Source organism: Prionailurus bengalensis, chromosome D4 (genome assembly GCF_016509475.1).
Source record: "Prionailurus bengalensis isolate Pbe53 chromosome D4, Fcat_Pben_1.1_paternal_pri, whole genome shotgun sequence".
NCBI lineage: Eukaryota > Metazoa > Chordata > Mammalia > Carnivora > Felidae > Prionailurus > Prionailurus bengalensis.
Genome location: NC_057359.1, coordinates 9,076,888 through 9,102,269, shown reverse-complemented (window position 1 = coordinate 9,102,269; position 25,382 = coordinate 9,076,888). Strand labels below are relative to the sequence as shown.

At 45.8% G+C, this 25,382-nt stretch overlaps 1 protein-coding gene across 9 annotated transcripts in view; it reads left to right on the top strand.

The window, feature by feature from the left end:
- Positions 1-25,382, top strand: part of SMARCA2 (SWI/SNF related, matrix associated, actin dependent regulator of chromatin, subfamily a, member 2) — a 181,530-nt gene that overhangs the window by 117,011 nt on the left and 39,137 nt on the right. Inside the window, exon 28 of one of the 9 annotated variants that reach the window (XM_043565334.1) lies at positions 22,695-22,718. The exons of the other annotated variants lie outside the window; for them this stretch is intronic. Coding sequence (XP_043421269.1) covers positions 22,695-22,697 — 3 coding nt within the window. The 3' untranslated portion in view covers positions 22,698-22,718. Of the gene's footprint in view, positions 1-22,694; positions 22,719-25,382 lie in introns of those variants that run through there. 9 annotated transcript variants of the gene reach the window in all.

Here is a 25,382-nt window from a genome sequence, read left to right as displayed (position 1 = left end):
CTTGCGGGTGAGTATTCCATTTCAACCCCAACCGGGTTCATGTCTGGAACCAACTACCCAGCATTGGCACAGACCCCACAAGCTAAAGGGCTCGGCCCCCAACAAGACGGTGCCTCCTTCCCCCAGCAGCCACATTTTGGGGGGCCCCAGGCCACCTGCACTTCCTTCTGACTGACCGTCTATAACTTCAGGGGTTCTCATGACCCCCGCTGGTTCAGTAATTTGCTCTGATGATGAACGGAACTCAGAAAAGCACTACCTTGTGATTAGTTTTGTTATGGAAGCCCCACGTCAGAAGGACCAGTGAATCCAGCAAATGAAGAGACACATTGGATGAGGTCTGAGAAGCGGACACCGAGTTCCCCTGCCCTCTCCTCTTTGGATCAGGACACATCGCCCGTCTGGCACATCAGTGCGTTCACCAACCTGGAAGCTCCACTGAGCTGCAGGGTCCAGAGTTTTTGTCGGGGGCTCATTACTACACAGGCACGAATAATTAAAATCATCAGCTGGGTGATTGGACTCCCTCTCCGGTCCCCCACCCCTCCCAGGCTGGGCCCGCTCAACAGCCCCACCATCTAATCGGGTGGTTGGTCCTTCTGGCGACAGCCCCCGTCCAGAAGCCCTCTGGGGGCCCTCCCTGGGTCACCTCATTAGCATAACAAAGGCACCACTGCCACTCAGGAAATTCCAAGGGTTTTAAAAGCTCTATGCCAGCAACCCAGGACAAAGACCAGATAAATTATTATACAACAGGTGGCAATATCCTCAGGCCTGACCTTTTGCCTCTCTTCCTCTTTACTCCCTCTTTGGCCAAGAAAGAAGGCACTGTGCCCTGCCTTCCTGCCCTATATGTAGCAACTTCGCATCCACGTGTGGCCCGGCCACGGGGTTCAACACTATGACTCCTGGCAGTTCTGCGGATCCCTGTCCACAAGGGTAGCTCTTGGTTGCAAAGAGTCTTTGGAACTGAGGAAACCCTCCCTTCCCTCAACAAATCCTGATTTAGTCCGCCGTTCTGATGGTGGGCTCACAAATCCGTTTTTGAAAGTCACTGGTTATCATTTGGGTTTTGTTTTTCTTTGTGTACCAACTTTTTCCTAATCCTTCCGAAGACAGTGGGTGACTCCCCTCAACAGGGAATGGTGCCTTTCGAAGGCGTAAAAGAGAATATGAACGTGGGTTTAAAAACACTATCTCCATTAGCATTTTACAGCTTTTCCCGTGGTGTACCCCAGGTGACAACACTGTGACACCACGTACTGTGTATGTGTGCGTGTGTGTGTTTGCGCATACACAATGACCGGCTCTTGTTGATGACTTCTCGGAAAAAATACCTTTGTTTCTTTCTGTGTGAGAGCGGGCATCCCATCGGCCTAAACGGGCAGATGTCCCTGATGAGCCCAGGGGGACAGGTTTTTCGGTTCACCTCCTGCCGTGTGTGCCGTGTCTGGGACATCTCTAGTTGTCGTAGTCATTCTTGAGGCGGGAGCTCAGTAAAACTGGGGTGATTGCAAAGCTGAAAGCTGGACTGAGGGTGAATTCTGGAGCCCTTGGTTTTTCCCATTCTTCCTGAACCTTTGGTCCCGCCACCAACTTCAGAACCCTTCCCTTCCTTAAAACATTTAGTGACACCCCAGAATTTATTTAATTGCCGAGTGAGTGATTTATACCCTACAGCACTTGAAGATAATTGGAATGCGAACTAAATTATGTGCTCTGTATACTATTTAATCGCCAGCCGGGTAGAGGGAACAAACTTTGAAGAGTATGCTTTTGCTTCACAATGGATGTGATGTCTCCAAACTGTGATTTGGAAAGGTCCTTCTTAATTGCTGGTGGCTGGCTGTCTGTGTGGTCCACATGTATGAGTATTAAGATGCTTGTTTTTTTGCGTTTTGTTTGTTTGTTTGTTTGTTGTTTGTTTTGGCCTGCTGTATAAGCTCCTGGTGATAAAGGAAGGTACCTCTGTGTTTTTGCAATGCCCGGTTAGTTGGGGGCCCCTAACGATGTTACGTGAATGATAGCAGTAAAACCCGCTTTCTCACATCTGTGAATCTAGGGATAGATTCAGCTATTTTTAGAAGTGTTAGGGTTTCGAGAGGGGCCTCCAGGAAGGGCAGCACAGAGAAAACCCTCTTTTTCCTCAACTAGTCTGTCACCAACTAAAAGCTCAAGCCTCCCCATGATTTCTGTGCTTCGTGGTCCTGTCTCCTGACCACACTGAAAGGAAGATTGTTGGGGTTTCTCCTTCCCGCAGCTCAAAGTGGAGAAAACAGTAACAAAGTCTTAAAATATACAGTAGTAGGGGGCAATCAGGAAGTAAAATGAGACCCTTCTCAAGGGAACGTACCTATGTGCCTTATAAAGCTATGAAACACCAGGTTGCAAATACACGCTAAGATCCCTTGAGTGGCTTTCCATCACCAACAGCCCGTGCCAAACCCTACCTGGGAAGGAGGCAGAGAAATCCATGGAGAGGTGGTCACAAAGGACTGGAAAAGGTACCAAGAAGGTTTAAAGAGATTGGTATTTCAAATAATATATTTGAAATTCTATTGAAATACACAGTGAAAAATAGCAAAATTATCTTCTCACCTTTCCAAAGAGGTGGTTTCTCTCTAGAAACCTTTGAAACAGGATAAAGTGTCTTGCATTGGGGCTGGATTAAAAGTACGATCCAGCCTGAAATCAGAGACAGGGGCTGAAAAATCCAAGTTGTAATCACAGTCAAGAGCATCTGTGATTCTGGGAGATGTACTTTTTCCTAAAATATTTTATACTGACAAGGTTTTCTCTGTGTGTTTGTTTTTGATTTTTTGGATTCTTCATTGAAAGTGTAATGTGCCCAATGCCTTTAATCTGTTCCTGCTTCTCTTTTGTTTTGTCACTTTGGGCAGTCTTTGTTTTTTTGCTATAAGATACAAAAATTGATATTTCTTTTCCTTTTTCAAATGGCATTTTTAGCTTCTAAAATTGGGTCGTCAGATCTACTGGGGCAAAATTTCTAGCAAGCTGCATTTCCGCTTTTATACACAAGGGAGAGCTAAGGCCCTAGAAAATAGATTTGGGTTTTGCCAAATTTCACGCTCGGCAGTACCTTAGGAAGGAAGTCCTGAACTGATTAATGGCAAGAATTTGAATTGTTTGGGGAAATATTTGACAATAGTAAAAGCATTTCGGTCACTTTTCTACACTTTTTATTTTACTCTTAAATCCACTGGCCAGATTATTTTCACAGCCATTGGACCTTACTCAGTATGTTGTTCCCTTTTGTCAAAATTCAGTAGAAGAAATAGCCCTCAAAGGACCAACTAGAATAAATGTTACAGGTGGAGAAGCAAGAGAGACTTGTGTTGCTCAGTTTTTGAAACTGTGATGCGTGGAATTTCTGGTTTCAAGTTTTAACCTTTGAAACAGGGATTGGGCTCTGAAGCAGAGCTCAGGCATGGAAAGTAACCATGAGAAATGGGATGGGGCTTACTGATATTAACAAGCCCCAGTGAGTTCGTCTTATCTTTACGTGGAGCCAACTCCTGCAGACAAATAGATGGTTTTAGATATATGCCTGCTTTTTTTGAATCAAGATTTGGTGTCTGTCCTACACTCTTTTTTTTTTTCGATCAGTAAAGCTGCACAAAGATCTTCTTGAAAGAATTTTTGTCTTTGACAAGTAAAGATATATATCTAAGGTGTGAGATGTGATGTTTTGATACAGGTACAGGTTTTGAAATGACGTCATTCATGGGGTGGAGGTGGGGCAGGGTATCCGGAGGTTAGAGACAGGGCTGATAACTTTACCGTCACTGTGCCTCTGTCTGGGTGGGTGTCACAGCTGTCCCTTTTGGTGGCTGTCTACCTGGGGAGTTTAGGATGGTGGTCAACAACATAAGCCTTGGAGGGATGCCTTGGTGGCTCAGTCGGTTTGGTGTCTGACTTCAGCTCAAGTCATGATCTCACAGATATGGGTTCGAGCCCCACATCTGGCTTTGTGCTGACCGCTCAGAGCCTGGAACCTGCTTCAGATTCTGTGTCTCCCTCTCTTCTCTGCCTCTCCCCAGCTTGCACTCTGTCTCTGTCTCTCTCTTTCAAATATAAATAAACATTAAAAAAAAAATTTTTTTTTTTAAAGTAAGCCTTGGAATATGATGGGCCAGGGTTCAAATCCCAGCTCCATTGATTGGTAATTAGCCTGTGACCCGGGGTGCCTAGTGTAACCTCTCGTAGCTTTGCTATAAAACGAGGAAAATAATCGCATGTTCTTCATAGGGTTTTCCGAGGTTTCAATGCATAACATAGAGAACCTGGTTCATATAAGAAGGATTCCAAAAACAAATAAGCTATTATGAAAAAGTATTCACTAATTTCAGAGTAAACCTGATAGGTAATAGTAAAAGAGGAAACAAAAATACTTCTGTTGCATATCTTGAATACACGGTTTGGGGTGCCAGGAGAAAGGGAAAGGGGGCGCGTAGAGATGTCCCTATCCCCACTCAGTGGAATTAAGGAGGACAGAATGTTTACTTGCTGAATATGTTGTGTGATTGGCCTACAGGCTTGTTCACCTCAAGCCCACCACCCTATACACACTCAGCTATCAACTGTCTGTTCCAGGGTTTTCTCCCTAACCCTCCGTGCATGCGGGAAGAGAGCACTGGGGCCAGCTGTCAGGAACTGGACCTGTGGGGTCCTGGCCCCGCCACCAGCCAGCTGTGGTGATCTCGGGCCTCCAGGGTTGAGTTAGTTGCATTGTGTTTGATTCGCAGGGTCCCTTCCACAACCTTCCAATTCCCATGAAGCTGGTTTGCCTTTTACTTTGTACTCTGGTTTCGATAACGATCATCCTCTGCTTTTCCTATTAGCGGGTCCACGCGTGGAGGCTGTTTCAAAGCAAATTCAACTCGACGCCCATTTATTGAACGTTGAGTAGGTTGAACTGCACTGGCTTGGAGCGGGGAAAGCAGCATTAATCGTCAAGTTTCTGTTCCTTACTGTCGGAGCAGTGCCCGCCTTATTAGTGCAATTAAGAGCCAGATTTGAGAGATGCTATTAGAGATAATAGTGCACACTTAGCCACCTTAAAGAGCTTGTCAAGAGCAGGTCTCCAAGTGTACACAGATGGGAATTAATAGAGATTAAAATAGATTGTGAGATGCTCTAACTTGTGGGGCTTTTAACTGTTCCAGAAATGAGCAGAGTTTAGGCAACATGCACTCTACTTTATGCTAGAGTTTTAGTGTCCTGCCTCTGGGGACGTGATTTCTGATTTTCCCTCCCCCACGCCTAAGAAGACTTCCACAGGAGGGAAGGGCAGCTCCTTCTCGGACTGTGCCCTCCACTCACGGAGGGCAACAGAGGTCACCTCCTGGCTGTCCCCGGGAGACCCGAGCCTCTCTGACAGCCACGCCTGTGCTCCTGGGGTTGCTACCGACCCTGCTTGGCCCCCAGTGGAGGTGAAATACAGCACAGCACATCCTCCACCTTTGAGCAGAGAAAAGGAGGTGGAGGTGCAGGGGGTTAGGTGCTGGGGCCTGTGACATTTGCAGACTCCTGGAATTTTGGAGGATGGCTTTTCCTCTTTGTTCACAACAGTTCAGGTGGCTACCCAGAGAGGTCAGAGGGTACTTTCCACAACAAATACCAACTCCCATCACCCCCTACCTGCTACCCCTACTCCAGCTCCCCCAACCTGCCACATAAGACACTCCAGTCTCCTACTGCAAGTGCAGTTAAACTCAAAACACTTCAGCATAGTCTGGGAGGTGTGGCCATCTGGCCGCTGCCTGGCCTTTGAACCTGGTCTTCTCCCCTAGCCCTCAGGAAGGCTTTCACACCAGGCTGTCTTTCAGGTCCTCTGCACTTCCAGGAAGGCTCCTTCCCAGATGGCTATCTCCTTGCCCTGATGGTCTCTTTCCAGAGACATCCCTCCCGACCACCCCAGCTGAAATAGCCTCATCCTGCTGGGATCTGTCATGTGACCTAGGCTAGTTTTCTTCATGCCATCATGCCAAGGTTATCTTATTGTCTCTTTCCACTGGCATTCAGCTCCAGGAAAGCCGGTGCGCTCCCCTGTCTGGTCCACTGCCCTATGCCAGCATCTGAGCACTTCACCCATAGCCCTCAGCAAATACTTGTGACTGTGTGAGTGGGCCAGCCAGAAATGTGGGCTCGGGGGAGATTTGGTTGCAGTCTGTGTCGTTTCGGCACACTCTGTGAATCCTGCGTTGTGTTTTTCTTTTGACTGATGTGGGTCAAGGTAGACATTGTTGTCGTTCTTTCCCATTAGGGTCCAGTGATCTGTGTCTCCTTGGAAAATTTTCTCACTTAAAAGAATTCTAAAGGCATGCAGTTTTGACCTAAGTGCTCCTGAGTTCCTCAAGAATTTGAAGGCTCTGTTCTAATTTCAGAGCACATTGATGAAGATCATTTAACTATGCCTACATAAGTACAGCCATTGCTTCAACCCAGCTATTCCTTGGAAATTGCCAGAGATTTCGCAACAGCCGTTTTCCAGCTTGAACTGTTTTCTTTCTTTTTCGGTGAAAACCAGATTAGCACATCTAATCTAACTCGAAATGAAAAGGCAAAAAGAAAGCACTAGGGGCACCGGGTGGCTCAGTCGGTTATGCGTCCGACTTCAGCTCAGGTCATGATCTAGTGGTCACTGAGTTCGAGCCCCACGTCGGGCTCTGTGCTGACAGCTGTGAGCCTGGAGCCTGCCTCAGATTCTGTGTCTCCCTCTCTCTGCAACTCCCCTGCTCTTGCACTGTCTTTCAAAAAGGAATAAACGTTAAAAAAAAATTTTTTTTTAAAGGCACTAAATTAATTGGGTTTTCATTTTTTTTTTTTTAATTTTTTTTTTCAACGTTTTATTTATTTTTGGGACAGAGAGAGACAGAGCATGAACGGGGGAAGGGCAGAGAGAGGGGGAGACACAGAATCAGAAGCAGACTCCAGGCTCTGAGCCATCAGCCCAGAGCCTGACGCGGGGCTCGAACTCACGGACCGCGAGATCGTGACCTGGCTGAAGTCGGACGCTTAACCGACTGCGCCACCCAGGCGCCCCTGGTTTTCATTTTTTTTTCAACATTTATTTATTTTTGGGACAGAGAGAGACAGAGCATGAACGGGGGAGGGGCAGAGAGAGAGGGAGACACAGAATCAGAAACAGGCTCCAGGCTCTGAGCCATCAGCCCAGAGCCTGACGCGGGGCTCGAACTCCCGGACCGCGAGATCGTGACCTGGCTGAAGTCAGATGCTTAACCGACTGCGCCACCCAGGCGCCCCATTGGGTTTTCATTTTTAGTGTTGTTCAAGAAAGCCCCCAAAAGAGAATGTGCATTTTAAGCCTAAGTCCGTGGACTTTTGCACGGCTTCCTTTCTTGTTTTCTATTGGAGAATGTGGGATTGTCAGAACCGTGAAGAATTGTAGATGGGACCATGAAACTTTGCTCCAGGCAAAGCTTAGTCTGCCATTCCTACCGAAATACAATATTTAAGGTCACTCTGCTCATAGTCCTTTGTAGAAAGCATAATCCTAACGCAGGAAGTTGTTTTCGTAAAATGTCCCTCCCTTGCACCTTCAGTAGAATATTTTCTAAAGATTATTTAAAATGATATCCTCAAGGGGCGCCTGGGTGGCTCAGTCGGGTAAGCATCTGACTTCGGCTCAGGTCATGATCTCACAGTTCATGAGTTCGAGCCCCACGTCAGGCTCTGTGCTGACAGCTTAGAGCCTGGAGGCTGCTTAGGATTCTGTGTTTCTCTCTCTCTCTGACCCTGCCCCGCTCATTTCGTTCTCTCTCTCTCTCTTAAAAATAAACATTAAAAAAATTTAAAAATATAATAAAATAAAATGATAGCCTCAAAACTTGATCGAGGCTGCCAGTGGTCCTCTTTTCCAAGTTGCCTCTGATAACTTAGTGGAAAGAACGGGGGTTCCAGGTCTGCCGTTGTTTTGCTCTATGACATCTTGGAGGCGTCATTTCACCTCCCCAGGAGGGATGAGGAAGAGTCCATGCCCCATCTTTCCTGCCCTGTCCTTATGTGACTCTGCCTTTGGTGGCCCTGGGGAGAACCACGTGGGTTTACCCTGGTCTGGCTCCAGCTCTGAGACTCTGCTCTCAGGGATTCAAACCGGGGGCACTGGGGAGAGGTTTCCTGTCATTCTCAGGAAGGCTTTCGCTTGAAAATGCAGGTTTGACACAGGGTCCTGTTGCATGTTCGACTCAGTACATACATGATCCAGTGTTTGGGACGGTCTGGTTGTCTGTAGCATTTAGAATGGTGAGCTGAGTCTGTGTGCTGATAGGACGGGGCGGATGGGACGCCAGCATAGTGGAGCGTGTGAAGGGAGCATCGTACCTGCCATACGGGATTACCTTTCCCACGCAGGCAGTCGGGGCTTCTGCCATTCTCTACAGACCAAGATCAAGAATTTTTTTGAACCCCTGGCACACTACCGAGTGCTTCACAGCTGCCAAATAGGTTTATTTTGTTCACTGACACACATGAAGCCCCCTCATCCACCCACCCACCCAAATTATCAAGACCAAATCCATTTACACTCATTTTAATAAAAAAAAAATCAGTACTTGGGGCGCTTGGGTGGCAAAGTCAGTTGAGCAGCTGACCTCGGCTCAGGTCATGATCTCACTGGTTGTGAGTTCGAGCCCCACCTTGGGCTCTCTGCTGCCAGCGTGGAGCCAGCTCGGGATCCTCTGTCCCACTCTCTCTCTCTCTTCACCCCACCCCCTGCTTCCCCTCCCTCTCAAAAATAAATAAAACATTTTAAAAAAATCGGTACACTAATGCCAAGGGATATTACCGGAAGGCATGGGAAGATACCGTGGAGTTCAACAGACTATAGTGTCCACATTGCAGAGGAATCCCTGACATAAATACGTATTCTGCAAGAGAAGTTACCAACCCGGTTTTGGGGTTTTTATTTGCCACCATGTTATCCTGTGAAACGAATCTGGTGATGGACTGTTTGCTTATTTGTATCTTTCTGCATTTTTTTAATGTTTTTTTTTTTAACGTTTATTTATTTTAGAGACAGAGAGAGACAGAGCATGAACAGGGGAGGGGCAGAGAGAGAGGGAGACACAGAATCTGAAACAGGCTCCAGGCTCTGAGCCGTCAGCACAGAGCCCGACGCGGGGCTCGAACTCACGGACCGCAAGATCATGACCTGAGCTGAAGTCGGATGCTTAACCGACTGAGCCACCCAGGCGCCCCGTGTATCTTTCTGCATTTTTATAATCAGCACCCAAACCCTTGGGAGTTTTTTGTTTTTTTTTTTTAACCTAAAATTCAAAATAGTTTTTTTGAGAGCCACTTTTTTCCCCGGTCATAAAGGCGTAATGAGAAATACAGAAGAGTGAGGTGAGGGAAAGAAAATAGAAGCACCTGTGATCTCACTGACCTTCACGTACCCAGGTTGGAGACAGAGCCAAGTAAAACACGGACGGGGGTTAATTTGGTGCCATTACGTTCCGAATTATTTTTAACCTGTTACGAGGCTGCTCGTTGGCTCTTTTGTAGCAGTTTCAGTAAATCCCAACCCATGAGGCCCATCAAGCCCCAGCCTGTCTTTAGGAATCTTTGCGTGTCCTTCCACTCAGTGTTAAGAACACCCTGTTTTACGGGGCTCCGGGTGCCAAAGGGACTGACTTTTTTTTAAGGCCATCACGGGATATGTGGGGGCATGCCTTCCCACACTGGAATAGCAATTTTTGCTTCTCCGTAAACAGGCCTCTTATGTCTCCACTTCAGATTTCACCGGCTGTGATTTCCTCTTTTCAAAATTGCTTTCACCTCCCTGTGTCATAGAGCCAGTGCTGTTTCGCTACCACAGGGTGGGCTCGTGTCACCCCATCCCCCAAGACTGATGTGGCTTTGTTGGAGTTTTTTGACATGTAATTGACATTAAAAAAATACTGTATGCTTTTTAGCTGCCAGGTCTGAATTCTTAGTCCAAATTCCTTCCCATAGACTTTTCAGGACTTTTAGTTCCGACATTACCCTTTCCCCGTTCTCTGTTCCAGACAGTGCTAGGCTGGGTGCTATAAATACACATCACGTTTTAATCTCCTCATAGACTTGGAGTAGCTATTATTTCTCCCATTTTACAGATGAGGAGCTAAGCCTCACAGTGGGGGAGCAGAGTTTTCAGGTAGAGCATTTGGTACCCAGAAGGTGGATTCGTTTGATGAATGCTGGACGTTCAGTTTACTGCCTTTTAAAGATTTTGAAAATGCACATCAGGGCAAAGCTGCGGGACTATGGGGTTTTGGCAAAAGACAAATCACATCCCAGTTTACAGCCCCTTTGCCCACTGAGCCAACCTCCTTCTGGCTTGTGAAGTCCAGCTGCTTCCTGAAAAGGTGCAGGAGCTCAGGTCAGATCAGCAACAGGTGAGTCTCCAGGACCCCGGAGGCAAGTCCTCTCGGGACTTGTCTTGACTTGCCTTGACATTCAAGACAGCCTTTGAGATGGAATCAATGGAAGACTTGCCCCCACTCCTCAAGAGGGGGCTTCTTTGTCGACCTCCTTCTGCTGAGCAGTGGGACTCCCGCAGGGCTTTGATGGACTCAGGTCAGCTCCTCTCCCTGCCTTGTTTGCAGGGAGCCTGGGCCTCTCCCCGGCCTCCCTCCTCATTCTTGTTGGGTGGGGACATGCACGATGTTCTCCCTTTGAGTTAATGAGGCCTGATCTTCACCTTAACTCCCGGCTGCATATTCCTTTTTGCCAATGAGGCTGGATATCTTATTTAGGCCATTTGACTTTCGAAGCTTCAGAGCAAGACAGGTAAAGGCAGTTCAAATAAAGGCAGTTCCAGGGTCGCTGGCTGGCTCAGTCGGAAGAGCATGAGACTCTTGATCTCGGGGTTGTGAGTTGGAGCCCCACATTAGGTGTAGAGATGACTGAAAAGAAATAAATGAAATGTAAAAGTAAAACAAAGATTGGGGCGCCTGGGTGGCTCAGTTGGTTAAGCATCCGACTTCGGCTCAGGTCATGATCTTGCGGTTTTTGGGTTCGAGCCGCGCATTGGGCTCTGTGCTGACGCCTCAGAGCCTGGAGCCTGCTTCGGATTCTGTGTCTCCCTCTCTCTCTGCCCCTCCCCCACTCACCCTCTGTCTGTTTGTCTCTCTCTCTCTCAAAAGTATTTTTAAAAAATTGTTTTAAGAAATATATACAAGTAAAATAAAGGCACCTTAAAGGCAGTGGGTTGGGGCAGGGCAAACAAAGCCCCCAAAATCTTTTGCCCCATTTGTCTGGCTTATTTTCTGCTTCAATATTTGTTTTAATGTTTATTTATCTTTGAGAGAGAGAGGACACACAGGGGATGGGCAGATAGAGAGGGAGGGAGACACAGAATCCAAAGCAGGCTCCAGGCTCTGAGCTGTCAGCACAGGGCCCGACGCGGGGCTCGAACCCACGAACCGAGAGATCATGACCTGAGCCGAAGTCGGACGCTCAACCGACTGAGCCACCCACGCACCCCTGGGTTGTTTTTAATTCACTGTATGACTGTGTCGCGTCCCTTGGACAGAAGTCATTTAAGCCAGGCCTTGCAATGTGGTTGGTAAGCCCTGCTATTTTGAGAAAGCAGAAGAATAAAGAATGAAGATTTAATTTTCTTTCGACAAGATTTTTGGCTCCCGTTTTTGGGTAAGGCATCAATCAAAATGCCTTTACATTTTGATTAAGGCGACCTTTTTTTTTTTTTTTTTTCCTAATTCCCGAAGAGATTTCAGACTGATAGGCAATTCAGACATATTTGGAGAACAACACTCCTACAAAGCAGAGCTAAACAAACAGTGAACAAAAGTATATGTAACATATTGTAAAAAGTCCAAGGGAAGGAAGGGATCAGGTAGGATTTTATGAAGGAAGTGACATTTTAGCCATTGCTGCAAAAAGGAGCATGATTTGCGTAGGACTGGGGGATCAGGAGGAGGGAGTTCCAGGCTCGGACCCACACTGAGGCGTGGAAATGTGTGGCTCCTTCCAGTGTGACTTTGTGTGTTAGGAGCGTGGTGTTTTTATAGAGCTAGAAATGGAGGAGGAGAGCTGGGGTGGGGACTCCCTGGGGGCAGTGCGTGACCCAGGAACCGGGGCTTTACTGGTTTCCATAGAAAGACACCCAGGGTCTGAAATGGGAGAAGCAATGTGCGTTCCTCCTTTTAAGCAGAAGGTAACGGTCCACTTTGTGAAGGATGAACCAGGCCCCAGGAGAGAGGGCAAGGGAAGCCCAGAGGGAGGCCATTATCTCGGACCCTCCCTGTGCAAGGGGAGAATGAACAGAAGGAAATGAGCTCTTTCAGGGGCAGACCACACAGTGACGGGCAGGCCTGGCAGACTGTAAGGAGGGACAGTCATGATTTTAAAGGTTTCGAGGTTGGATAACTGGGGGGGAAATGATGCTGCCCTTTGAAGAGACAGAGAGATCCAGAGAGAAATGTTTGTTCTCTTGGGAGAAGGGCAGTGACGTTTACCTGGGATGTTTGACCAACATACTGGAAATCACAACTGGTAACTCCAAAGCAAGTCCAGGCTAGAGACAGAAATGTTTGAAGCCGAGTGCCCGGAGTGAAGTCAGTCAGGGCCGTTTGGATCTCCACAGAAGGTGTCCTATCCAGAATAGGGGACCGGACTTCTTGAGTGGCAAAGGACTGCTCAGAAAGCACCCACCTCACTGAGGGTTGTGAGTCTGTGTCCAGGCTGTTCAGCACAGGGACATTCACCAAGGGCCCTGCTTTGGAAGCGGAGAGGCCAACGCCTTCCAAGATAACGATTTATGCCCCCTCTCCCCCACCCCCAGGAGAGCGGTTTTGAAGTTCTCCAGCCGCCAAGCCTCTACAGGTCATTAAGAGACCTCTCACCTGCAGCTGGTGAGGGCATCAGACATACTAGTGATGGCTGCTGTGGGCCCAGGGCAGCCACATTTCACTATCGGGAGCATGAACAAAGAGACGGGGAGGCCAAAGAAAAACTTGGGGAATCTGCACTTAAGGGGGGGAACAAGGCGGCAAGAAAAGGTAGGGAACCCTAAGACTGTAACATGACAGGATGGAGAGATTTCAAATAAGGAGCAATGGACGAGAAAGTAAATAAAGTAAGGTCTGAGGCCAGACTAATGGGGATTCGGAAGCTCTGGGCAACTTTTGAAATATAGCAATGTCTTGTCCTGGGCACTAAGGAGTTTTACTCTGTGGTCAGGACGTAGATTCAACAGTACAGGTGACTCCAGAGGTTGGCAGTAAGGGGAAAGTGAGAAATGAGAAGACTGGAGAAGACACAGAGAGTTCGATGCCAGAGTTTATGATTTTGTCCTTGGAGATTCCTGTAGAAATGTCTAGAACAGACCCTTGGCATTCATGACCAGTGTTCAGTAAACAGGTGTATACCCAAGGGCAGTTTTCCCAGGGGATCCTGTATGAAAGTTCCATTTGTATTCCAACTCTATTTATACTCCCTAACTTTCTTCCCCAAGTGCTGTGCTCGATACTGTAGAGGAAGTGGAGAAAGCATAAGGCATCTCCATAAGGAAAAGATCAGAATGATCCGTTACAGCTGGGGAAGGTCCTGAGCAGGGAATGAGTTGATCGTGGAAGTGTGGCACAAGGGATTAGGAGAGACGCTCCAGGTGAGAAACGTAAGAGAAACCACAAAGGTGGGGATAAATATGGCGCACCACGGCAAGGTACTGGCTTTCGGCTTCCTGCCGGAAAGTATGGCAAGTCAGATGGGGTAAAATCAGCTTATGGAGACCTCTGGAGTCTGGCGGGGAGACCTGGAATTGGGATCCTAAGGATAACTTTGCAACTTGAGTAGGGCAGTAACCTAATGAAAGGATCATTTCAGATCTGGCCAATGGGATGTAGCCCATAATGCTTGGGGGGGGGGGGAAGCATAATTGAGCTATTTAGATCTTCTTGCAGGGGAGAAAAGGCTGGAGGACAGGAAAGAACAAGCAAGGTAATATGACTTTTCTTTTGACTCCCATTCTGAAAAGAGAGAACAGCAGACACCCTCTTATCAGTAGCTGGTCTGTCAATGAGAATATTACACTGGGAAAATGTCGCTTATATGTCGATGAAACCTTTAATGGGAAACATAACAAGTATTTATCACATTTTTATTTATTTATGAAGTTACCTCTGAATCTACTGACTAGTCTTTCTCGCTTGAGTAACCGTATTATGTTTCACTTAGAGCTTCCAGTTTGGGTGTTAGAATCTTTTCTTTCCTTCTTTCTTTTTTTATTATTTTTTTTAATGTTTGTTTATTTTTGAGAGACAGAGAGAGAGACAGAGACAGAGCATGAGTGAGGGAGGGGCAGAGAGAGAGGGAGAGACAGAATCCAAAGCAGGCTCTAGGCTCTGAGCTGTCAGCACAGAGCCTGACGCGGGGCTGGAACTCACTGACCGTGAGATCGTGACCTGAGCTGAAGTCGGACGCTCAACCGACTAAGCCACCCAGGTGCCCCTTAGAATCTTTTCTTTTTTTTTTTTTTAAGTTCAGCTTTATTGAGGGTTGAGGCACGACGTGATAAGACTTGTCAAGTATACATTTTGAACAGACTGCCCCATGTAGTTCATGAACCCATCCATCACCGGAAGGCAAATCTGGATACTTATAAAGCAGGCAGACTGCATACTCTTCCCCACGTGACGAGTCTAGCCCTTGCCAAATTCAGCAATACTGTTAAGTGTTTTAAGCCACTCCCCTTTTACGGAGTCTTTCATTAACTATCCTGACGGTCAGTAGAAGTTAGAGCCCTATTTCCTTTCGCAACTGTGTTTCATTTTACCCAATCTCCAGTCCAATTGTGTAGTTCCAGTAACAAGTTGTAACTGGCATTAAGATCGAGGGGAACACCACTGAGTGTTGGTATAGGAACCAGGAGCCGCTGTGGGCGGGGAAGGAGCCTCGTCACTTCCTTCAGATTGAGTGACAGACAGGTGTGCCTCGTCTAAACCACTTTCCAGGTGCTCCGTTCCTAGAATAGCACTTAGGGGAGATTTTCTGCGCTAGAATGTCACCACTAGGTACAGCTGGTCACTGTGTGTGCCTGCGCTGTGATCACTGACCATGTTTCAGGGGACCCCGTCTCCCGGTGTTGCCTCCTCTGCTACCCAGCACTGCCCATCCTGATTTCGGCCACTGATTCCCAGCAAAACTTACAGTCCTGGCTTGGCCTACCCAGAGCCCATGAGAGCCGTGACGGCCCGAGTAGTGCTAAGCACGTTCGTTCGTAAAACCTGGTGGTATTTACCTCCGTTCTTGTTTGTGCTTTAACGTGAGACCTGTTTGAAGGCTCACTGCATGACCCATTGTGTTGTAACATGGATAGCTCACCGGGGCTCAGGATTCTCTTTTGAAAATCCAGCTTTGCTGACCTGGAATTAAGTAAAGTCAGTCTTCCTTGACAAATAACTTCACGTCTATTTCGAAGCGCAACCTGAGCAAACCCAAATCTGAAACTTGTGTACGTGTCCGGGTTGGCTTCTCAAGTGGTGCTGGGGCCAGGCACTCCCCTGTGACTGACGCTCGAATGGTATCTGTGCGTGTATGTGTTCGTGCATCTGCGCGTGCCCATATTTACGTATCTGGGGAAGTCTAACCGGTGAGGAGTATGTGCCTGTGCACACGGAGCTACAGCCTCCCTGGGACCAGCAGCTCTCCTGCTCATTTCGTGCAGCTTCAACTCCCTCACCCACTAGACGCCTCTTCCACGCTGGCAGTCCCGATTCCTTAGACAAGTGAACTACTTTGGCCGCTCTTCTGTTGATGGAGAGACCCCTTTGCCAGGCCCGACCCAAGCTAGGAGACCGGCCTTCCTGAGAACATGGCACCTTCCAGGTCCCTCCAGGTGAGACCGGACACAGAGCGTAGCATCCGGGCGGCCAGCCCTACGGGCAGGGCAGTTTCCCTCGGATTACAGGATGGGCACAGAAGCCCAAGGCTGCCGTCACTTACCCAAAGGGATGTTTCCGCTCCTTGAGGAGGTCCTCACTTGGTGTCATTCCAGTGCACACAAATTTCCGTTACCGTGAGAGAGTTGAAAAACCTCAGTCCCCAGTAACGAAGGTCGGTTACCAGGTGAATCAGTCTGCTGTGGCTGCAGGAACAAAATACCACAGACCGTGTGGCTTACAGGACAGAAATTGAGTTTCTCACAGATCAGGGGGCTAGCAGCCCATGATCGAGGTGTTGACAGGGTTGATTTCTTTTGCAGCCTCCCTCCTTGGCTTGTGGACACCATCTTCTTCTCCCACATCTCTTCTTTTTTTTTTTTAATTTTTTTTTTCAACGTTTATTTTATTTTTTGGGACAGAGAGAGACAGAGCATGAACGGGGGAGGGGCAGAGAGAGAGGGAGACACAGAATCGGAAACAGGCTCCAGGCTCCGAGCCACCAGCCCAGAGCCCGACGCGGGGCTCGAACTCACGGACCGCGAGATCGTGACCTGGCTGAAGTCGGACGCTTAACCGACTGCGCCACCCAGGCGCCCCGCCCACATCTCTTCTTATGAGAACCCCAGTTATACTGAGTTCAGGCTCACCTTAATACCTCTTTGTACCTTAATTATCTCTTTAAAGGGCCCGTCTCCAAATACATACACATTCTGAGGCCCACGGGGGGTTAGGACCCCACCACAGGAGTTGGGGAGGGGAAACACACCGGGGTATACCAGAAGGCCATGATATACTGTGTCTTTATATAAAGTACAAATTTGGCGGCTGGCTCTTCGATCCTTGCTGTGTAAGTAACAGACCCGCATGATGGTCCGTGACCGTTCCCATCACTGTTTTCAAAGTGTGTTGGTGACTGGTCATCGAGTGGCTGTTGCTCAGTCCAGGGACAGATGGTGAAGCATGTGGTTGCGGTGCCTCCTTGTTTCCCAGTGGTAGACCCGCACAACACTCTACCAAAGTAGATAGTTACGAGAGGGCATCGGCCTCCAAAGGCGTAAGTGTAGGGGGAAAGAAAAACGCACAGAAAGTGAATTTGGATGTGACTGGATTTGAAAATGGTGGCATCGTTGCGAAGACTGGAGGAGTCTTGTGTGAAACTTCAGTATAAACCAGCCTGGAAACAGGCCAATGAACATAAAAATAAAGGCTAAAGTCATCACAGTGTATTTCATTTTAAATTGAATTTGAACATTTACTTTGAAGACATATATATATAAATGTATACATTTATATTATTTATCTATATTGTATATATTGTATATTATATATTATACACAAATATATATTATATATTTATATTATATATTTTTACATTGTGTGTATGTGTGTGTGTGTGTATATGTGTGTGTGTGTGTGTGTATATATATACATATATATATAAATCCCGAACAACTGGGCCGGTGTTCAGGCCAAAGTGTTGAAGTTTTGCACTGAAAAAGCATGGTGATTACGAGGAGACTGGAGAAGAACCTTGTCTACCAGAAAAGGCCCGTTTCAAGGTTTCAGACGTGGGTGCGAACAGAGTGGGTTAGTGGCACTGCCAGGGGCCGACGAGGGGGGACTGCTGTGAAGTTTGCACCCAAGCTCCAAGGATCGTCCCGTATTGATTGCTGATGAGACTGGTCTTTTCTGGAAGACCCCTCTACGGAGAACGGAAGCCAACAAAAACGTAAGGTCCTAGAGTGCCCATAAAGAACAGTCTGGATGTTCAGCCAGAGGAAGTTGGTTGAAGGTGCTCGTGAAGAAAAGGATGACGATGTCCCAGAGGAAGAGACAGCAGTTAAAAAATAAAACAGAACAAAATCTTCACATCAAGGGTACATCTGAGCGAGACATTTCATGACATCCAAAGGGCAAAGGGTAAAATGTTGGAAGCTGATCCTGAGCGTTTTGCCAAAGCCTAGGGAAAAGGATTGTTCTGTATCATAAGTTAATTGGTGAGAAGACAGCAAATGCTGTCCATAACTGATACGTTTTTTTTTAAACCCCAAAAAGTCCTCTTAATGCTCTCATTTCTAGTGCTTTAAAGTTCAGGTACTAAATAGATACTCATTTTACTATGTTTTTCATTTTCTTGTGTGCATATAACCGGCAATAGGAGTTTTTAATTTTTTGGAGTGTACGTTTGTTAAGGGACGTGGAAGAAATCGTGCTTTCCTGATTATTAGACTGGGTTTTTGCGGTTTCAAATTGCACCATCATTTTTATGGTCCCCGTGCTTTGCAGGCAAAGTGACAACTGTGAACGTGTGCATGCGTGTATCTTTCCTGCTGAGAGTCTCCTTAAGATGCGTCATGTTGGGTCTTTACGTGCATTCTTCACCTAAGCCTAGGAAGTGTAATTAGCCTTTTCCTGATGGGGCTCTGTCCTCATTTGTGCTGTAAAGTGGAATAATATCCTGGTTAAGGGTGTGGCTTAATGCAGGCAAACCCCCAGAGCGCAAATCCTAGCTCCGCTACTTACTTGTCTATGATCTGGAGTGAGATGCTCCGTCTCTCACCTGTCTCCTGAGGACACAGTACTTGCCTCACAGTGTCGTTGTAACGATTAAATGAGCAAATGTATGTAAAGCACTGAGTGCCTGGCACCTGTGTCAGCAGTATGTGTCAGGGTTTGGTGATGCTGCTGCTGCTGCTGCTGCTGCTGCTGGTGATGATGGTGGTGCAGGGGCATTAGAAGTATCCACCATGCCACGTATCTTCAGAGGGGTTGGAAAGGAGACTCTTTGCTTTACCAGATGGCCCCAGGCTACAGTGCTTTTTGAATTCTTGTGTTCCTTAGGTGTTCTCTGCTTTAACTGGGCTATTACTGGTCTTGGCCTCTGCCTCAGGGGGAACAGGCACCCTACTCTGAGCCACCCTTTTGTTGGATTTGATGCTTTTCACCCAGGGCGCGTTTATAGCCCAAAGAATTTGTCTTGATGCAGTTTGGAAGCCCGGAGGAGGGCTCTGTTGCTCCTGGATGGCCTGTCCCAGGCAAGCCCGTGAGAGAACCATTTCTTTGGCTGGAGGACCTCCGAATGAGTTCACTTCTGTCATTGTACATGACCTGTCTCTTTCAAAAATATCACATTCTTCTTCTTTTTTTTTTTCAAGTTTCCTTCTTTCTTTAAATATTTATTTTTGAGAGAGAGAGAGACAGAGCAGGGGAGGGGCAGAGAGAGAGGGAGATACAGAATCCGAAGCAGGCTCCAGACTCTGAGCTGTCAGCACAGAGCCCGATGTGGGGCTTGAACCCACGAACCACGAGATCAATGAATGACCTGAGCTGAAGTCCAACACTTATTGAGCCCCCCAGGCACTGCCAGTTTAGATATAGATAGATGATATAGATATAGATATAGATATAGATATAGATATAGATATAGATATAGATATAGATATATAGATAGATTTTTTTTTTGAGAGAGAAAGAGAGAATGAAAATCCCAAGCAGACTCCGCACTGTCAGTGCATACCCCGATAGGGTTTGATCCCACAAACGGTGAGATCATGACTTGAGCTGAAATCGAGAGAGTCACAGGCTCAACCGACTGAGCCACTCAGGCGCCCCCATCATGTTGTGCTTGGTAAGCATTGAAATTGTACCAGAGTCTGTTGTTACCTATCTTTGGTGTCTCATTTTTTATTTGAACATACTGAGAACCCCAAAGTGTGAAGTGACCCGGGCCTCCCTGAGAAGCCTTCCCTGGGGCATGAGTGGGTTGCGAGTTACAGTAACTGATAAATGGTCTCAGGAGAAGAAAGCAGACTGTGTTTCTTTTAATTCTCCGTCGTTTCTCTAAGCCTTTTGCTGGCTCACAAATTCTCTCTGCTTCTTTATTCCACCCAAGGGAGCTACAGCATCGTGCGTGCCTAACGTGTGAGAACAAAGGTGTCAGTACATCATGTTTGTAACGTGGTAGGGTCTACAGGGCCACCCTCTACTAACTCTTAACAGTCACGTTCTGAACAGAGTACTGTGCTTAATATTCCCCAGAAGGTGCCCTCTGGGTTCTTAGTTGATCCTGTGACTGAAATACTTTTTATGCTTCCTAAACTTTTTTTTTTCCCTGTTCCCACCCCACAACTGCTTTGACCTGAAATAGGGGTCTAATTTGCCTTCTGTCAATTGTATATGCGCACCTTTTCCCCCCTTCCCCTAGGTTTCTTTAGGTAGCTTCCTCAGGGCGTTAGGGGGAAAGAGCACCTTGGTTCACTTTTGCAAAAGTGATGGAAAGTCGCTGAACAGAAATTTAGGTTAACAGAGGCTCCGCACACTTGCCCTTAATGGCCAGCATTGCCCATTTCAGTCTCCAGCACCCTGGTGCCTGACGAACGAGTGAAGAAATGAGGGTCCACTGAATTAATAGGACATCAATCAATTGCACCACAGTGACAAAGAAAAAAGAAAAAGCCAGCATGATAAAAACAAAAAACAAAACCCTTTTAGATCAATTCATCTCTCTCCTTGAATATTTGAGGCATTTGTTAACAAAACTATGAAGTTTGTGGATAGGTATGTCTTCTATACAGGTGTATTCTCACATCCTGGGTATTTCCTTAATAACACATGAATGAATAAGAATTTTTGGAAAGGCTTCTAGTCACTAGTGAGGGCAAGACTGAACGTGCTACCTGTTGAAATGCTATAGGGTCTGAGGTCGGAAGGAAAGCCAGCAAGATTTCTCTAGTATTGTGTGCTGTGTGTGAAGATGATGGGAACACGTATGAACCTGCAGTTGGGTTTGTTTTGTTTTGTGTAATGTTTACAGAGTTTATTCCCCCCATCCCGGGACTTTTTTTTTTTTATTGTTGTAAAAAACACATGTGAAATGTGCTACCTTGACCAGTCTAAGTGTACATTTTAGCAAATTGGTGTGCATTCATCACCGGGAGATGCTGCAGAATGTTTTCATCATCCCAAACCAAAATTCTGTACTCCTTAATCAATTAACTCTACACTTTCCCCAACATTCATTGCCTTGTGACCTCTGTTCTTCTTCCTCATGTAAGTTGAATCCCACAGTTACCTGTCCTTTGGTGTCCAGCTTATTTTACCTGGGGAGTTTGATTTCATGCCTAGTGATCTAACAGGTTGCTTTCGGGGATGGTAATGATCAAAAACTTTAAATGGCCCCAGGAGCACCTGGGTGCCTCGGTCGGTTAAGCGGCTGACTCTTGATGTTGACTCAGGTCATAATCTCTCAGTTTGTGAGTTCAAGCCCCTTTTGGGCTCTGTGCTGACAGTGCGGAGCCTGCTTGGAATTCTCTAGCCCTCTCTCTCTTCTACCCCTACCCCACTTGTAGTCTCACTCTCTCTCTCAAAATAAATAAATAAACTTAAAAACAAACACACAAACAAAAACCTTAAAATGGTCCACGGCCCCGAGTCCAAAATTCTGTATCCAGAAGTGCCGTGGTCTTTATTAAACCAAGTGGCTGAAATGGGCTGGCATTTTTAGTAGGAGTTCCGGAACTCCATGTTCAATTTGTTGCTGTTATTAAAGATGCCTATTGTAAGAAAATTTCCCTTGAAATCTTCAAGTTTCTTTAAAAATCCACTTTTTGTTTTGTTTTGTTTTGTTTTTTTGGTCATTGCTGCCGCTGGTGTCATTACCTGTCTTACTGGCTTTCAGGGTCTCTGCAGGGCGTGAGGGAGGTTTAGCCTCCCCTAATATTAGAATCAAGTTTAGCAGCCCGTGAGTGGTCTCCAGGAAACACTCCTATTGATATGTAATTGTCCTAACCGCTTGCCTTAATGCTCAGCCCTCAATCTGTAACCCCACCCCCACCAAGGCAGCATCTAGGGTCCTCTTTGGGACCCTAATTCAAGTTCCTAAGGGAGGAGGACCCGCCAAGAGAGCCAGAGCCCTTGTCCGTAGGCAGAAACGTGGTATTTAAACAGCAGAGCTGGGTATGAGAATACTGGATCTCCCATTTCCCATCCAAGACATTTCCCATGCATTGTCTTGATGTCTTTAGAATTACTCCTTTTGATTTTTCCTAAGATGGTCTGTTCCGCTGCTGGGTCTGTGCCCCTCTGTGTGGTGGGCTTAGAGATACCGGGGCGGAAAAAGGCGACCACAGTGAAACAATGCCTCCTACTTGCTTGTGGCTTTTGTTCGCTTGTCTCTGTTTACCTATTCCCGGGCATGGATCCCTTCTGTTCCGCCGGGTAGGGTTGTGAAGTCCCGTATTCACAGCACCCCCTTGCAGCGCGGGGAGAGGAGAGCAGGGATAATGCCCACTCTGCCGACCGTCTCTCTTGCCCTAAAAGACACGGCATGTGTCGGGATGACAGGGGCACCACCAGACCCACGTGTGGTGACTGATTCCTCAGTCGAGTCTGCCATGTGCCTTGCAGGCTGCAAAAAGTGTTTGCTCGGAAACCGCTTACCCTGCAGGACTGGCTCCTGCATTTTGTTATCAGAACCTACATGCTGCTTTCTTAAGAGCTAATTGAAGAAGGAGCCAGTCTTTATCCGGTTCTGGTGTTGTGAAAATGTATTCTTAAAAAAAAAAAAAAAGAAGAAGAAGAAGAAGAAGAAAGAAAGAAACAGAAAGAAAGAGAAAGAAAGGTGGGGGGGAGAAAAGGTTGCCATCCAGTGGAGGAAGGAGTAATTCCCAGCTTCATTCAGGAAAAACACAGGCTGGAATATGCTTAACTATTTTAACTTGGCTGGGGATTTTTATCACCAGAAGGGTTTTTTTTTTTTTTTTTTAGTGACATTCGGAGCCAAATGGGTGCAGTGTGCCTTTAAGGAAAGAAGTGCCTCACCAAACTTCGCCGTAGTTGTATCTCACCGTTCGGAGAGGGAAGGAAAGTGTTAATTTCTTATTTGTACACTTTTTTTTCCCCCCGACTTCCTTCCTATTCACTTCATTAAGTCTAGAGGCAGTTCAGCATGGGAGCCGTCTGTATGTTGAATTAGGGCTCGCACTCTTGCCCAACACGTCACCAGTCGGAAACTGGGGGTTTGCTTCTGTGATTTATTTCATTATTGTGCTGGTAAAAGGTTTGGAAGGGCATTCTTTTCGGGGTAGTACTTTAGCATTGTGTAGCAAGTTTTTTTTTTTTTTTCGTGGCACCCCCCCCCCCCTCGCCTAGCACTGAGTTGAGTCTGTTGAGCCAGTGTAATAAATAATTTTTTTAAATAAAAGAACAGTTTTAAATTTCCATGAATAATTTTACTTACATGCAGGAGTAATCTTACTCCACTTCTTTAAGTGCGAAAAGCACTGGGAAATATTTAGTGAATTGATTTCCATTAGAAAAAGACCCTTAGAAATCCCTGAACATACAGTACTGCATATGGATGTGTTTGGGGTCTTTGGGGAGGAGGGAAGATGTTTTGTAGCTGACGGCATTCCTGCATAAAACCTTAATTTAAGGGGAATAATGGTCAGTACTTTGTGTGTTTCCTTGTGATTCCAAAAATCTAAATTTAATAAGAATCTGCACGTATGAGCAATTGCAATAAACATTGTTTCATTAGTTCCTTTTTGCTATTTGTTTTCGCTTCTTAGCTATTCCCAGATTTAGAGATTGATAAATCCAAATATCATAAGCTTATGCTTTGTTCCGTTTTTTCCCCCCCCAAAATTAAGGGGAGGGGGTGAGAGTAGAAATATCCTTTTCACAACTTCCCCCTCTTCATGGATCCCACTGAAAAGAAAAACAATGAAAAATTTTACAGCACGAAACTGAAAGGGAAGTATCACAGTTGTTCGGGATTTTCTTTAAAGAGAAGAATGACATTGTATTAAAATGTTTGAACTTGGGAAACATGCACATTGCTTTTACCGACATGCATTTAATGAAAAAAAATTCTTTTATCCAAAAAAAAAAAAAGATCATCTGAGATTGCTCCAAAAACATGCAGCCTGTTTTTTTTTAAAGGCACTAAAATGAGGTTTAAGATACCAAAAAAGAAAAAGAAAAGCTTAAACTGTTTTAATTTTTTTTTAATAAAATTGAATATTAATTTGTTTCCTTACTGGCTTAATTGTTAAAATGAGGGTAAGAATCAGAAACCATCTGAGCTAAAAAATCTCTAATTCTGCTTCCTGGAATAATAAGGGGGGAAAAAATATGATAAGTAGTTGTCAATATTAAAACAGGCTGAAGGAGGAAGGCTTCGGGCCTTGTAGTAGGTAGAATGAAACAGCAGATTTGAGTATCCACAATCCTTTCAGTATTAAATTTTCAGTAAAATAAAATTACTTGTATATGAAAACATAGCCTTTCCCCAGCTCTCTTTTTTTTCCTGATCAGCTGATGAAGAGACTAGCAGCTCGCTGCTTTGCTGGCTTGTTAATTTTATCCCCACTAACTGTGATTTCCGATAGCCGGCCTGCCGATAGTGGTAAGGTAAATATCCTTTTTCGTTGCCGTCTTGAAGATTCAGTAGAACTACATCCCAGGCATGTGTAGGTGTGTAACACATCAAAAGCCGGTGTTCTCCGTATTTCTGTGTGCAACTGGGTGCTTGAGGAGAGCATTACCATTAACTGTTGACAGCCTTGCATGCTGTATTTATTATTAGCATGTTCAGTCCCCAACATTTGCGGGACAATTTCCTTTTCTTAATCTTCGCTTAGCTGCAGTGTGTTTAGCTGTATAGTTTGGGTGTCCTGCTTTTAGGCAAATGAATATTAATGAAATAATGTGGAAGCTTTTTTTTTTCTCTCTCTCTCTTTTTTTTTTTTTCTTTTTCCTCATAACTCATCAGATCTCGCCTCCTTCATAGTGGTTATCTGAACACTGTAGGATCGTGATGGAAATTGTCTTTTGATTATTAAGGCCTAGCCTCAGACTGTCCCTTAGGATTCTGTCTGTGTGCATGTTGCTTCTTCGGGTTTGCACATTGGAAGATGCATAGAAAACATTCTTTTAATCCCACTAGCATTTTTAACATGCCAGGTTGTTTTGTGTTCTGCACCAGGTTTTCTTCATAAACCCTTTCTTTTTCAGGAGGCATTGTACACAAGTGAAAGAAATTATGTCTGAGCTGTAATCACTCTTTATATTGATTGTTATACTCACATGATCATAAATATTAGCCATGTTTGGTGCTGTGGAGAAATGAAGGTAATTGCTTTATGATTAGGGCTCTTTCAGCTACGAGAAAGGATTGATTAGCATTTGCATACTGGAAGCAATATTGAGAGCCAGGAGGAACAAATAACAACATCAGTTTATTTTGTGTGAGAAAGCAATCTTGAAATGCAATTTAAAGGTCTTTAAAAAATTTTTTTCTTTTTCATGGTCAAATTTTCTTTTATCTGTTTTGTTTCGTTTTTTTTTTTTTTTTTTCATTGCAGGTTTTCTTTATTTTTCTTAAGTTTTGAGATTTACCAGGGGGATAAAAAAAAAAAAGTTTAAACTTCTGGGTCTGTCACATGGATCTTT